At 41.6% G+C, this 15,883-nt stretch overlaps 1 protein-coding gene across 1 annotated transcript; it reads left to right on the forward strand.

Annotated features, from left to right (window-relative positions):
- Nucleotides 1-9,459: 9,459 nt before the first annotated feature.
- On the forward strand, nt 9,460-11,112 carry LOC123410155 (probable xyloglucan endotransglucosylase/hydrolase protein 26). The gene is made up of 4 exons (XM_045103050.1): nt 9,460-9,805; nt 9,932-10,032; nt 10,139-10,332; nt 10,464-11,112. The coding sequence occupies exons 1-4, from the start codon at nt 9,631-9,633 to the stop codon at nt 10,861-10,863; spliced, it is 870 nt and encodes a 289-aa protein (XP_044958985.1). The 5' UTR covers nt 9,460-9,630; the 3' UTR covers nt 10,864-11,112.
- Nucleotides 11,113-15,883: the final 4,771 nt, after the last annotated feature.

The raw sequence follows: 15,883 nt of genomic DNA on the forward strand, positions 1-15,883 counted from the left end.
CTTGATCAACCATGTGTCTCTATGACCATTCTTTGGATAATACCTTGAATACCACCTTGGTCATCATATAAACTCCTTGAACCCAACAGATGGACTTCAAGAAGTGCCTATGGACAAATCCTATAAATATAACTTAAGGCAACCATTAGTCCATAGGAATTGTCATCAATTACCAAAACCACATATGGAGATATATGCTCTAACACCTATGGATGTCGTCGCAATGGCGCACACCGAAAAAACTATAGTCGGTTTGGTTTCGTCAAAACCACGAGGGAGGCTTGGCATCTCGTGCAACGGGTGTTGATTCAGTCTCATGAAGAGGGGATGGAGAATCCTAGGAGGGATGAGAGCTATGTCGATGTTGGTGGCCGTTTTGGTTGCTCGTGACACACGATTGGTGGTTTTGGGCCTCAACACTCTTGTGTGTGTGGCTCAAACAACGTTCCTTGGGTTATAGTGCATGAGTGTGTGTTTTGTCTAAACCCTAAAACAAACTCTAGTCCCCGCTTTGTGTCTTTTCCTTTGTGTAATTTGATTTTTACCTAGTTTTCCTTAATTAATTAAGTGACTCTCTTGTGCTTATATGAAATGGCAAAGCTCCTCCCTTGCCTCGACAAATTGCTCAAAAAAGGAATATATTCTTTAGGATTTTATGATAAAATTTAGACTTTTTAGAATAACATGGAGGCTCCTCCCCGGATCCATTACTCAGATAAACCAATGTAAGTCATACATAATATCTCTTGGAGGAGAAGTTCAACATAAAAGCAGTACGTCTCACTTAAAGGGGTAGCTTTGAAAGGAAAAACAGGAAAAACAATCTAAAGATAAATAATAGTGCAGACCAAACAAACAAAAAGTTGCACATAGGTAGCCATACAAATGAGCTCAAGGGCATCCATTCTAGTCTTCAATGGTGGCCACATATCCTGAGGTGACCATTAGATAGAGAGTGTAGACACCAGACTAGTCACGATAGTCTTGCATCCCGATCCCCTTTTCTTCACTGGAGATCTAATGCAGGCTTCAACATTAGAGGTCCTGAGCTTTCTCCTGGGGTCAACAAGGAGTGGAATTCTAGGGTTGCCTTGTTGTGTCATCATCAGACACTTTTGATTAACATGGGTTTTTGGATAAATTTTGTTAGGGCTTGTACAAAGTCCATCACACTCATCCTGCTTTGCTCGGGGGAGAGGAATGCCATGAACTTCACAGTTATCACGACCAATCTCAACACCTGAACAAGAGAGATCCATTTGGTGTTACGAAAAATCATAGAGTTTCTATTTTTCCACAAACACCAAACCACAACATAATTGGTAGTGTTAAATGCCTTTTTGTCATTTGAGATCCATAATCTAGCTATAGATTCAAAGTCATCCCAATAAGGACTTTCAAGTGATCTCTAATAAAAATTCCAAATGTTTCTAGTAACCACACAAACAAAAATTAAATCGAATACATATTTATTCTCTCTGCAGACAACACAATCCAAAGGTTTGATTATGTGCTTCTTCCTAAGGTTATCTCTAGTCATCAACTTGTTGTGAGAAAGCAACCAAATGAAAACATGAACTTTAGAATAACTTTTAGTTTCTACATAGCTAGGTCAAAAACTGGCTACACTCCTCTAAAATTTAATCACATGGTACGGTGAGCAAGTTGAGTATCGCCAAACCAAAGAGTCAAGATCTTCCGTAAAGACAATGGTACTAGCAACCTCTATCAGTTAGGGTACCATTGTTCCACGAGTTTGTTGTCAAAGATCGTGTGAAGGAAAGCTTTAGTTGTTGGCCGTCCCAAATTTCAATAATGCATTTTGTTTACTCATTACAAATTTAAACATCTCAAAATTGCATGTTGAGGGGGGAGGTCCCAAACCAAGTGTCTTCCCATAATCTAATCTTCTCTCATTTATCTACCTTCAATCTATACCAAAACTTAAGCACTTGGATTATGGTTCTGACCCATTTCCGAATTTGAAAATATTAGGGTTGGAGTTGGGGACAAACAAGTTAGGTTTACCGGTGGTGTATCTATGGTCTATGATTTTTCTTCAAGGTTTCCCTTCACTTTCGTAGTTCCTCTTAACCCACGGCCCTAGAAGGCAAAGGTTAATCACGAGGACATTTGGCATACCAAGACCCCCAAATTCTTTTCCGTACACACCAACTGATTTGGGATAAAACTCAAACTTCATATTTAAAAGTCAAACTAATTGGTTTTCTTAGCTTTTGCACACAAAATAACTTGTTGACTTGCATCTAATGGTAGACAATACGGGCCACAAAACCTCAAAAGTGGAAATTGAGCGGTTTCACGAGGTACGAGCAGCTCCCGGTCCATTCATTTAGTGCTGAAGATTCGTGGGTGAGAATTATATATAACCCGCAAATCGTTTTCCAAATGAAATAGACAACAATACACATTGGACATGTCAAATGGTAAAGTAGCTCATATACTTTTCAGTCAGATGGTACAATAAGATTGCATGCATGCGTTGCCAATTCACTTTTCCAAACAAATGCACCCATTGACCTCTACTAACTTAAATCATTCATATATTTTAAACCAATATTTTGAGTTCAATACTTTATATATATTTGAACTGATGTCACAAAGACCTTCAAAACAAGACACATTTTGGATACATTTTAAACGAGTTTAACATTTATGAAACATATTTCACATATTCAGTTTTGTACTTTTTTTTAATTATAAAAGCTACATTTCACTTTTTACTAGCTTGTTTAGAAAACAATCACATCAATTCCAATTGCACATTTTTAAAATAACATATTTTGAATGATTTAGAAAATAATAATAACATATTTCACTTATTTCATAATAACATATTTCACTCATTTTAAAACAGATTTCACACATTTTAAAGCAGATTTCATTTATTTCAAATAATACATTTCACTCGTTTAAAAATATATTTCATAATAATAGATTCCACTCATTTAAAAATATATTTAACTCATTTCATACTAACATATTTCACTCATTTTTTAGTAACTTATTTCACTCATACTTGGGTTGCACATTTCATTTTCGAGTGACTTGTTTCACAAAAAAACACATCTATCTGAATTGTATATTTTAAAATAACATATTTTAACTCTTTTGAAATAAATTTTTACAACTTTTAAAAAGAAATAAACAGTTAAACATTCTCAAATAATCAGTTTGACAAGTGGACATTTCAGTTTCATATTTGGGTCAAATAGGTTTCTTTCACATATTTCTCATGAAATAGGTTTGTTCCACATTTTCTGGTGAATAAAGGTTTCCTTTTCACATATAGAATGTGACACATTGAAATTTGAATGTGTTTGAAATGTTTTCAAAGCAGGTCTAGTTCTGCAGGTCTTGATGCCAGGAGTCCAAATGTATAAATTCCAAAATCAAGTTTATAGTTTAAAAGATATGAGTGATTTAAATTATTTAACATGAAATAAAATGTATGTTTTTTTAGAAGAGAGAGAGGAGAGAGCTGCGTACCTTTCCTGATAAAAGATGTACTTTGGGCCCATTATACTGACACTGATTTGATTAAACAAAAAGATACAAAACATATATTTTTCGACATGTGCAAAGCATATATTAGTACATCTAGGTGAGCCATAGTGCACGATAGAGAAAGCCAATGATATAGAGATGTGAGTCCTCTATGAATGAAGAACCGGCAAAAACACCAACATCGAAAACATCATAGTAGATGCATATGGACTCCGTTTTCGATGAACTCGAGCTTGTCACGAAGATGACCATAAGCTCTAAAACTCACAAAGAGAAACACCAAACAAGAACCAAGAAGTATCATGCAAGGATGCAAATGGTTTGAGCTCTCAACGAACGATACGATCAAGCTACTCACTTGAGAGCCCCAATTGATAGTATAGCAATCTATCCTAAACAGAAAACCTATTAAGGGCAAACCTATACCTTGCACCTCGTCCTCTTGAGCTAGATGATGATGATCTTGGCTTCCTCAAGATGGACCACCTTTCTTGATTGCGTTGGCTTGATGAAGACTAATTGATTGCTCCCCCATACTCACTATGGGTGAGCCACTCTTCAGCATATCTTCACAAGTCCATTGCCACCACAATGGACGGCAAGCTTCAAGCATGATATCTTCGTGCTGATCCACTTGAACTTGCACATCGCAATCTTGATGACGATCACAACTTGACGTCATACTTCATGGGTTGTATGAGATCTTCCCTTTGACGCAAGCCCGTGGAAACACACCTAACCCCCACATAGAACTCTCACGACGACCATGGGTTAGTACACAAACACGTAATGGACAATACTTACCATACCATGGGATCACTTGATCCCTCTCGGTACATCTTGTACGCTTTGTGTGTTGATCATCTTGATTTACTCTTTGTCTGAGATCTTGATCAACCATGTGTCTCTATGACCATTCTTTGGATAATACCTTGAATACCACCTTGGTCATCATATAAACTCCTTGAACCCAACAGATGGACTTCAAGAAGTGCCTATGGAAAAATCCTATAAATATAACTTAAGGCAACCATTAGTCCATAGGAATTGTCATCAATTACCAAAACCACATATGGAGATATATGCTCTAACACCTATGGATGTCGTCGCAATGGCGCACACCGAAAAAACTATAGTCGGTTTGGTTTCGTCAAAACCACGAGGGAGGCTTGGCATCTCGTGCAACGGGTGTTGATTCAGTCTCATGAAGAGGGGATGGAGAATCCTAGGAGGGATGAGAGCTATGTCGATGTTGGTGGCCGTTTTGGTTGCTCGTGACACACGATTGGTGGTTTTGGGCCTCAACACTCTTGTGTGTGTCTCAAACAACGTTCCTTGGGTTATAGTGCATGAGTGTGTGTTTTGTCTAAACCCTAAAACAAACTCTAGTCCCCGCTTTGTGTCTTTTCCTTTGTGTAATTTGATTTTTACCTAGTTTTCTTTAATTAATTAAGTGACTCTCTTGTGCTTATATGAAATGGCAAAGCTCCTCCCTTGCCTCGACAAATTGCTCAAAAAAGAAATATATTCTTTAGGATTTTATGATAAAATTTAGACTTTTTAGAATAACATGGAGGCTCCTCCCCGGATCCATTACTCAGATAAACCAATGTAAGTCATACATAATATCTCTTGGAGGAGAAGTTCAACATAAAAGCAGTACGTCTCACTTAAAGGGGTAGCTTTGAAAGGAAAAACAGGAAAAACAATCTAAAGATAAATAATAGTGCAGACCAAACAAACAAAAAGTTGCACATAGGTAGCCATACAAATGAGCTCAAGGGCATCCATTCTAGTCTTCAATGGTGGCCACATATCCTGAGGTGACCATTAGATAGAGAGTGTAGACACCAGACTAGTCACGATAGTCTTGCATCCCGATCCCCTTTTCTTCACTGGAGATCTAATGCAGGCTTCAACATTAGAGGTCCTGAGCTTTCTCCTGGGGTCAACAAGGAGTGGAATTCTAGGGTTGCCTTGTTGTGTCATCATCAGACACTTTTGATTAACATGGGTTTTTGGATAAATTTTGTTAGGGCTTGTACAAAGTCCATCACACTCATCCTGCTTTGCTCGGGGGAGAGGAATGCCATGAACTTCACAGTTATCACGACCAATCTCAACACCTGAACAAGAGAGATCCATTTGGTGTTACGAAAAATCATAGAGTTTCTATTTTTCCACAAACACCAAACCACAACATAATTGGCAGTGTTAAATGCCTTTTTGTCATTTGAGATCCATAATCTAGCTATAGATTCAAAGTCATCCCAATAAGGACTTTCAAGTGATCTCTAATAAAAATTCCAAATGTTTCTAATAACCACACAAACAAAAATTAAATCAAATACATATTTATTCTCTCTGCAGACAACACAATCCAAAGGTTTGATTATGTGCTTCTTCCTAAGGTTATCTCTAGTCATCAACTTGTTGTGAGAAAGCAACCAAATGAAAACATGAACTTTAGAATAACTTTCAGTTTCGACATAGCTAGGTCAAAAACTGGCTACACTCCTCTAAAGTTTAATCACATGGTACAGTGAGCAAGTTGAGTATCGCCAAACCAAAGAGTCAAGATCTTCCGTAAAGACAATGGTACTAGCAACCTCTATCAGTTAGGGTACCATTGTTCCAAGAGTTTGTTGTCAAAGATCGTGTGAAGGAAAGCTTTAGTTGTTCGCCGTCCCAAATTTCAATAATGCATTTTGTTTACTCATTACAAATTTAAACATGTCAAAATTGCATGTTCAGGGGGGAGGTTCCAAACCAAGTGTCTTCCCATAATCTAATCTTCTCTCATTTATCTACCTTCAATCTATACCAAAACTTAAGCACTTGGATTATGGTTCTGACCCATTTCCGGAATTTGAAAATATTAGGGTTGGAGTTGGGGACAAACAAGTTAGGTTTACCGGTGGTGTATCTATGGTCTATGATTTTTCTTCAAGGTTTCCTTTCACTTTCGTAGTTCCTCTTAACCCACGGCCCTAGAGGGCAAAGGTTAATCACGAGGACATTTGGCATACCAAGACCCCCAAATTCTTTTCCGTACACACCAACTGATTTGGGATAAAACTCAAACTTCATATTTAAAAGTCAAACTAATTGGTTTTCTTAGCTTTTGCACACAAAATAACTTGTTGACTTGCATCTAATGGTAGACAATACGGGCCACAAAACCTCAAAAGTTGAAATTAAGCGGTTTCACGAGGTACGAGCAGATCCCGGTCCATTCATTTAGTGCTGAAGATTCGTGGGTGAGAATTATATATAACCCGCAAATCGTTTCCAAATGAAATAGACAACAATACACATTGGACATGTCGAATGGTAAAGTAGGTCATATACTTTTCAGTCAGATGGTACAATAAGATTGCATGCAATGCGTTGCCAATTCACTTTTCCAAACAAATGCACCCATTGACCTCTACTAACTTAAATCGTTCATATATTTTAAACCAATATTTTGATTTCAATACTTTTTATATATTTGAACTGATGTCACAAAGACCTTCAAAACAAGACACATTTTGGATACATTTTAAACGAGTTTAACATTTATGAAACATATTTCACATATTCAGTTTTGTACTTTTCTTTAATTATAGAAGCTACATTTCACTTTTTACTAACTTGTTTAAAAAACAATCACATCAATTCCAATTGCACATTTTTAAAATAATATATTTTGAATGATTTAGAAAAATGATTTCAAAATAACTTATTTCACTCATTTTGAAAATAATAATAACATATTTCACTTATTTCATAATAACATATTTCACTCATTTTAAAACAGATTTCACACATTTTAAAACAGATTTCATTTATTTCAAATAATACATTTCACTCGTTTAAAAATATATTTCATAATAATAGATTCCACTCATTTAAAAATATATTTAACTCATTTCATACTAACATATTTCACTCATTTCTTAGTAACTTATTTCACTCATACTTGGGTCGCACATTTCACTTTCGAGTGACTTGTTTCACAAAAAACACATCTATCTGAATTGTATATTTTAAAATAACATATTTTAACTCTTTTGAAATAAATTGTTACAACTTTTAAAAAGAAATAAACAGTTAAACATTCTCAAATAATCAGTTTGACAAGTGGACATTTCAGTTCCATATTTGGGTCAAATAGGTTTCTTTCACATATTTCTCGTGAAGTAGGTTTGTTCCACATTTTCTGGTGAATAAAGGTTTCGTTTTCACATATAGAATGTGACACATTGAAATTTGAATGTGTTTGAAATGTTTTCAAAGCAGGTCTAGTTCTAAAGGTCTTGATGCCAGGAGTCCAAATATATAAGTTCCAAAATCAAGTTTATAGTTTAAAAGATATGAGTGATTTAAATTATTTAACATGAAATAAAATGTATGTTTTTTTAGAAGAGAGAGAGGAGAGAGCTGCGTACCTTTCCTGATAAAAGATGTACTTTGGGCCCATTATACTGACACTGATTTGATTAAACAAAAAGATACAAAACATATATTTTTTCGACATGTACAAAGCATATATTAGTACATCTAGGTGAGCCATAGTGCACGATAGAGAAAGCGAACGGCTGGACAGTATTTTTTCATTCAGGCTTGGTTCTTGAGAGAATGAATAGAGAGAGTCGCGGGGCGGGACGGATCAAAAACCCTAGCCGCCGCCATCAAGAGAACCAATCTTCCGGCGGCTCTCCTCCGTGAGGTCCTCGGTTGTGAGGATGGTCGTCGGATCCCGCGCGTGCGGATCTTTTTTTGCTTTAGGGTTAGGGTCCTAGTAGCTTAGGTCTTTGATCGTTTGACGTCTTGGCTTCGATGACGGCGACGGTTATGTTGAATAAAGAAGTTCGGATTTTTCTTTGACGAGGCGATCGTTTCTATGATCAGTGATGGATTTGAAAAATAGTTTGTTCAAGCGGGAATATCGTGGCGGCGATGATATTCTTGTGGTGGACTTATGTCCTCGGGCTTCGCCGTTGCAACGACGTGTGCTCCACCGTCGGCGCGGAGCTTGGGAGGTAGTCCAGGAGCGGATACGGATTGTGGTCTGCATCAACGACATCTGGAAGATAGACGTGTGCTCGGTTCGTGGTTGATGGATGACATGTGTGGTCTCCTCCTTCGGTGTCTTAGTCATAATGTGTCAAATCTGGAGTTCGATGACGTGTCCGGGGTATTGCCCCCGTCTGATTCGTTCATCGACAGTGGCTTCATCTCTGATGAGCCACCTTGAAGATTCGCAAAGCTGCATATCAACGATGATGGCGAGTCGAGTTCGGGCGAGAAGATGATCCATCAGCTTTTTCTCTGATAGTTGCTGCGATGGTGCCGAAGACACGTGATGGAGGTTCGTGTCAAGCTCAACGATGTTCTGCTATCTTTTTGGTTTGTCATGTTAAACTTTATGTAATTTGTAATTTGATCTTTATTATAGGAATGTGACACGTATTATCATAAAAAAAAAAGCGAATGGTCACAGATGTATCGGAAGGTACCGTTACCGTGCAAAATGACTTTGCAACACAACCTCAGGCGTCACCACCAGACGAACAACTTCTTGTAAAAAAGTTTTCCCTAACTATTTTTCAATCAAACGAACACATGATTAATTCAACTGCAGCAATACTACCGATTGAAACATTGAAGCAAACATTTTCCCAAAATGTCCTCATTTGACAAATGGCGAAAACCGTTGGCATTGACCAAGTGACACATACGGCATGCCGGAGGTGATGGCAAGCACTATATCAGCAGTCGCCGCGTGCAGGCCTGTTGAAGAAGAACAACAACATTGGTCATGCGGGGCACTACTAAACCCTCTACCAAGAACCATTCCTTATACTAGATCAATCGGAAGATTCCATTAGTCAAATCATTCAGACGTCGAACGAGCTGGCAGAATCCGTCGGGGCTGCTCGCACACCATTATTCATTTCTACGTGCATACATGCGCACCAAAACCTCCCCTCTCCAAACTGGAAATGAATTTATTTTTTCATCATCTTATATAAGCTAGGCGCCCCCTCTGAATTCTCTACCAACTCGAAGTCGTCGATCGCAGGAATCAGTTGGCTATCCACAGGCAAGGAGGAGATGGGGATGTCGATGCGGGCTCTCGTCGCCGTCGTGGCCTTCGCGGCGGTGCTGAAGCTCGGGCTCGTCGGCGCCAACTTCGCGGACCTGTGCGACATCACGTGGGAGCCGCAGAACGCCGCGATGACGGACGGAGGGGAGCACCTCACGCTCTCCCTCGTCAGCAACATCTCAGGTAACACATCGTACTATCTCTCAGCAGCTGTGCATTGTCAAAATGCTCTTTGTATTACTGAAAAACTCCGTTTGTACGTACGTGGCGACATGATCGTTACCATTTTGGGATTGTTGGTTTCATCAGGCAGTATGCTCCGGACCAAGAAGACGTTCATCTACGGCAGCATATCCACCTTGATCAAGCTGGTCAAGGGCAACTCCGCCGGCACCGTCACAACCTACTATGTACGTCAACATATTGTTTGCCGCCATACATATGGCACATTTCTCGTCAGACCTATGCATGTCTATGAGAAACTGATGATTGATCGTGAGAAACTAATTGTGACAGACGTCGTCGGTGGGCGACGACCACGACGAGATCGACTTCGAGTTCCTGGGCAACGAGACGGGCCAGCCCTACACCATCCACACCAACGTGTTCGCGGACGGCGTGGGCGCCAAGGAGATGCAGTTCTACCCCTGGTTCGACCCCACCGCCGACTTCCACAACTACACCATCTTCTGGAACCCCTCCATGATCGTGTAAGCAGCCCATGCATGCATCCCTCTCACACCAATCCCTTGTAGCTAGGCTTGTACTGCGTCTGAGGATCAAGGGAGGCTGACTAACTTGGATCGGTCGACCGTGTGTGTGTGTGTGCGCGCGCATGCAGGTGGTTCGTGGACAGCATCCCGATCCGCGTGTTCCGCAACTACGCGAGCAAGGGCGTGCCGTTCCCGACGAAGCGGCCGATGTACGGCTTCTCCAGCATCTGGTCAGCGGACGACTGGGCCACGCAGGGCGGCCGCGTCAAGACGGACTGGACCAAGGCGCCCTTCGTCGCCGAGTACAGCAACATGGGGCTCAACGTCTGCGAGTGCTCGGGCGCCGACGCCGAGTGCGCCGCCGGCTGCAACGCGTCCACCGCGCCGGAGCCGTCCCAGCTCACCAAGGAGCAGATGCGCCAGCTCAGGGCCGTGCAGCTCGGCTACACCATCTACGACTACTGCGCCTCCGCCAGGGAAGACGGCAAAGGCCCCGTGCCGCCCGAGTGCGACATGGAACAGTACTGATGATAAAATCAAGGACTGCGCTATACGATGATCCATGATCAACACGATGCGCGCATGCATTCCTCCCATTTTGTTTCCTTGGATGTTGGAGGGGCGTCGCCTCGGATCTCCTGATATGTTTATTCTTTTGCGTTGATTGTTTCTTGCGAGATTACTACGTGCATTCTCTTCTGGCCTGATCGATGATGTATGATGATCCAAAGAGGATGTTGCCTTCTCTCGGATATAAAGTTTCTCCTGTTGGGATCACATAGTGGTAAATGGTGCGTCTTTCTCAAGTGAAATGATCGCCGCTAGTAAAATCAATGTTAATGCTTGATGCACCCAATTTACTGGAATCCTTTTATGTTACACAACTGATTTATGGATCCTAAGGAAAATGTAAGTTCTGAATTTTTTTGCGAAAACAATCAGGGATATACTAGATAGCTACGTATTCCATAGACACTTATCAATTTAAATGTTCACAAAATGGTATGGCCATGTGCGACCTAGCTGAAAATGAGAAATGGGATAGCTTCGTAGCGCAGTTTATAAACTTAAACTATAACAGCATCTTGAATAGAAGACGCAAATTTTAGAGATGTAAAACAGGAGATGTAAAAATTTACATCTCTAAAAAGTGGCTTTTATCTTCGAAAAAGGACCAACTTCAATAGATGATGCAAAACAAAGATGTAAAAGTGCAACTTCAATAGAAGATGCAAATTTGGAGATGTAAAACAGGAGATGTAAAAATTTACATCCTAAAAGTGCTTTTTGAATCTTCAAAAAAGGACCAGCTTCAATAGATGATGCAAAACAGAGATGTAAAAGTGCAACTCCAATAGGTAATGCAAAATGAAGATGTAAAAACTAGTGGGCAGTGGCCGAATCGGGGCGGCGGCAGTGGGGACGGCGGCGGAGGAGCATCGGAGGGACGGCGAGGGTGGCGAATCGGTGCAGCACGGCGCAAATCAGCGCGGCGGAGCAGCGGTGATTCGAAGCGGAGAGAGGAGGAGGAGCGGCTTATGGGCGGCGACGAAGGTGGGGGAGGGGCCAGAGGAGGAAGCCACGGTCGTCGGCGACAGCCAATCGCCTGCCGCTGCCGCGCCCGACTTCAAAATTCTGGCCAGCCAAGGTTGGTTTGTTGCCGAGTTACGCCCCCACGCCGTATCCGCTTCACACCTCCATCATGGCTTTGCAGCCCGCTACTTCTTCGCATGCAGCTCCTGTTGGAAATATGCCCTAGAGGTAATAATAAAATAGTTATTATTATATTTCCTGTTTCCAGATAATCGCTTATTATCCATGTTATAATTGTATTGAATGAAAACATGAATGCATGTGTGGCTATATAGAAAACTATGTCCCTAGTAAGCCTCTAGTTGACTAGCTAGTTGATCAAGGATGGTTAAGGTTTCCTGACCATATACAAGTGTGGTCACTTGATGACTGGATCACAACATTGGGAGAATGATGTGATGGACAAGACCCAAACTATAAACGTAGCATGTGATCATGTCATTTTGTTGCTATTGTTTTTTGCGTGTCAAGTATTCATTCCTATGACCATGAGATCATATAACTCACTGACACCGGAGGAATACCTTGTGTGTATCAAACATCTCAACGTTACTGGGTGACTATAAAGGTGCTCTACATGTATCTCCAAAGGTGTCCGTTGAGTTAGCATGGATCAAGACTGGAATTTGTCACTCCGTGTGACGGAGAGGTGTCTCGGGGCCCACTCGGTAATACAACATCACATATAAGCCTTGCAAGCAATTTGACTAAAGTGTTAGTCACGGGATCTTGTATTACGGAACGAGTAAAGAGACTTGCCGGTAACGAGATTGAAATAGGTATAGGGATACCGACGATCAAATCTCGGGCAAGTAACATACCGGAGGACAAAGGGAATGGTATACGGGATTATATGAATCCTTGGCACAGAGGTTCAACCGATAAGATCTTCTTAGAATATGTAGGATCCAATATGGACATCCAGGTCCCGCTATTGTATATTAACCGGGGAGTGTCTCGGGTCATGTCTCCATAGTTCTCGAACCCGCAGGGTCTGCACACTTAAGGTTCGGTGACGTTTCGGTATAGTTGACTTATAGGTGCTGGTGACCGAAGTTTTGTTCGAAGTCCCGGATGAGATCACGGATGTCACGACGGTTTCTGGAATAGTCTGGAAACAAAGATTGATATATAGGATTGTTGCATTTGGCTTCCAGAAAGATTTCGGGCATTGCCGGTAGTGTATCGGGAATGATGAATGGGTTCCGGGGTTTTACCGGGAGGGTCCACCCACCCGGGAGAGAACCAAATAGGCCCATGGGTGGCACACCAGCCCTTAGTGGGCTGGTGAAGCCAGCCCAATAGGGCTATTTCGGCCAAGGAGAAAAAAAATGCAAAAAGGAAAAAAAAAGAGAGGAGGTGGGAAGGAAGGAAGGGACTCCTCCCTCCAAACCGAATTGGAAGAGGATCCCTCCTCCTCCCACTTCGGCCGACGCCTTCGAGGCTCCCTTGAGCCTCAAGGCTAGCCCCTCCCCTCCTCCTATAAACACTAGAGGTTTTAGTGTTTTTGAGACACAACTTTGCCACGTGCAACCCTAAACCTCTACTTCGTAGTTCTTCCTCTAGATCGGATTTCTGCGGAGCTCGGGTGGAGCCCTGCAGGAATAAGATCATCACCATCACCGGCGCACCGTCACGCTGTCGGAGAACTCATCTACTTCCCTGTCTCTCTTGTTGGATCAAGAAGGCAGAGATCGTCATCGAGCTGTACGTGTGCTGAACGCGGAGGTGTCGTCCGTTCGGTGCTAGATCAAGACGGATCGTGGGACGACGGTGATTTGAATCACGAAGCAGTTCCACTACATCAACTATGTTTCTTAACGCTTCCCGCTTAGCGATCTACAAGGGTATGTGGATCCGATCTTCCTCTCGTAGATGAACATCACCATGATAGGTCTTCGTGTGCGTAGGATAATTTTTGTTTCCCATGCAACGTTCCCCAACAGTGGCATCATGAGCCAGGTTCATGCGTAGATGTAATCTCGAGTAGAACACAAAAGTTTTTGTGGGCGTTGATGTTCGATTTGCTGCCCTCCTTGGTCTTTTCTCGATTTGGTGGTATTGTTGGATTGAAGCGGCTCGGACCAACCTTACTCGTACACTTACGATGGACCGGTTTCATCGACTAACATGCAACTTTTTGCATAAAGATGACTGGCGGTGTCTGTTTCTTCAACTTTAGTTGAATCAGATTTGACCGAGGCGGTCCTTGGAGAAAGGTTAAATAGCAATTTTCATATCACCGTTGTGGCTTTGCGTAAGTAAGATGCGATCATACTAGATACCCATAGCAGCCACGTAAAACATGCAACAACAAATTAGAGGACGTCTAACTTGTTTTTGCAGGGTATGCATGTGATGTTATATGGCCAAAGAAATGATGTGATATATTGGATGTATGAGATGATCATGTTGTAATAGTTAAATATCGACTTGCATGTCGATGCTACGGCAACCGGCGGGAGCCATAGGGTTGTCTTTAAACTAACGTTTGTGCTTGCAGATGCGTTTACTATATTGCTAGGTTGTAGCTTTGGTAGTAATAGCATAGATAGCACGACAACCTCGATGACGACACGATGATGGAGATCATGGTGTGGCTCCTGTGACGATGAAGATCATGCCGGTGCTTTGGTGATGGAGATCAAGAAGCACAAGATCATGGCCATATCATGTCACTTATGAATTGCATGTGATGTTAATCCTTTTATGCACCTTATCTTGCTTAGAACGACGGTAGCATTATAAGGTCATCCCTTACCAAAATTTCAAGATAAAATTGTGTTCTCCCCGACTGTGCACCGTTGCGACAGTTCGTCATTTCGAGACACCATGTGATGATCGGGTGTGATAGACTCAACGTTCACATACAACGGGTGCAAAACAGTTGCACACGTGGAACACTCGGGTTAAACTTGACGAGCCTAGCATGTACAGACATGGCCTCGGAACACAAGAGACCGAAAGGTCGAGCATGAATCGTATTGTTGATATGATTAACATAGAGATGTTTACCACTGAAACTACACTCAACTCACGTGATGATCGGACTTGAGTTAGTGAATTTAGATCATGCCACACTCAAATAACAAGAGGGATATCTATTTTAGTGGGGGTTTATTAATAATATGATTAGCTGAACTCTAATTGTCTTGAACATAATCTAAGTAAACTTTGCAATATTTTTATGTTGTAGATCAATGGCTCGTGCAGTAGCAACCCCGAATTTAATACGTTCCTAGAGAAAGCTAAGATGAAAGATGATGGTAGCAACTTTGTAGACTGGGCTCATAATCTGAGGCTTATCCTACAAGCTGGGCAAAAGAATTATGTCCTCGATGCAGCGCTGGGAGATGAACCACCCGCTACGGCTGAACAAGATGTTTTGAACGTTTGGCAAGCGCGTAAGGAGGACTACTCAGTAGTTCAATGTGCAGTCTTGTATGGCTTAGAACCGGGACTTCAACGACGCTTTGAACCTCATGGAGCATATGAGATGTTCCAGGAGTTGAAGTTTATCTTTGAGAAAAATGCCCAGATCGAGAGGTATGAGACCTCCGATAAATTCTATGCTTGCAAAATGGAGGAGAATTCGTCTGTCACTGAACATGTGCTCAAAATGTCTGGGTACTCAAACCGTCTAGCTGAGCTGGGGATTGATCTCCCGCAAGAGGCTATCACTGACAGAACTCTTCAATCACTGCCACCTAGCTACAAGAGCTTTGTATTGAACTATAACATGCAAGGGATGAATAAGTCACCCGGCAAGTTATTTGCGATGCTGAAAGTCGCGGAGTCAGAAATACGGAAAGAGCATCAAGTGTTGATGGTCAATAAGACCACTTGTTTCAAGAAAAGCGGCAAAGGCAAGAAGGGTAACTCCAAGAAGAGCGGCAAAACTGTTGCCCCTCCGACAAAGAAACCCAAGGCTGGACCTAAGCTGGAAACAGAGTGC

The sequence above is a fragment of the Hordeum vulgare genome, chromosome 7H (genome assembly GCF_904849725.1).
Source record: "Hordeum vulgare subsp. vulgare chromosome 7H, MorexV3_pseudomolecules_assembly, whole genome shotgun sequence".
Taxonomy (NCBI): domain Eukaryota; kingdom Viridiplantae; phylum Streptophyta; class Magnoliopsida; order Poales; family Poaceae; genus Hordeum; species Hordeum vulgare.

Excerpts from the sequence above, each read along its gene's own strand:
- LOC123410155 (XM_045103050.1), top strand. The coding sequence starts at position 9,631 with ATGGGGATGTCGATGCGGGCTCTCGTCGCCGTCGTGGCCTTCGCGGCG. Across the intron at positions 9,806-9,931 it reads CCTCGTCAGCAACATCTCAG|GCAGTATGCTCCGGACCAAG; the intron begins GTAACACATCGT and ends TGGTTTCATCAG. Across the intron at positions 10,033-10,138 it reads GCACCGTCACAACCTACTAT|ACGTCGTCGGTGGGCGACGA; the intron begins GTACGTCAACAT and ends TAATTGTGACAG.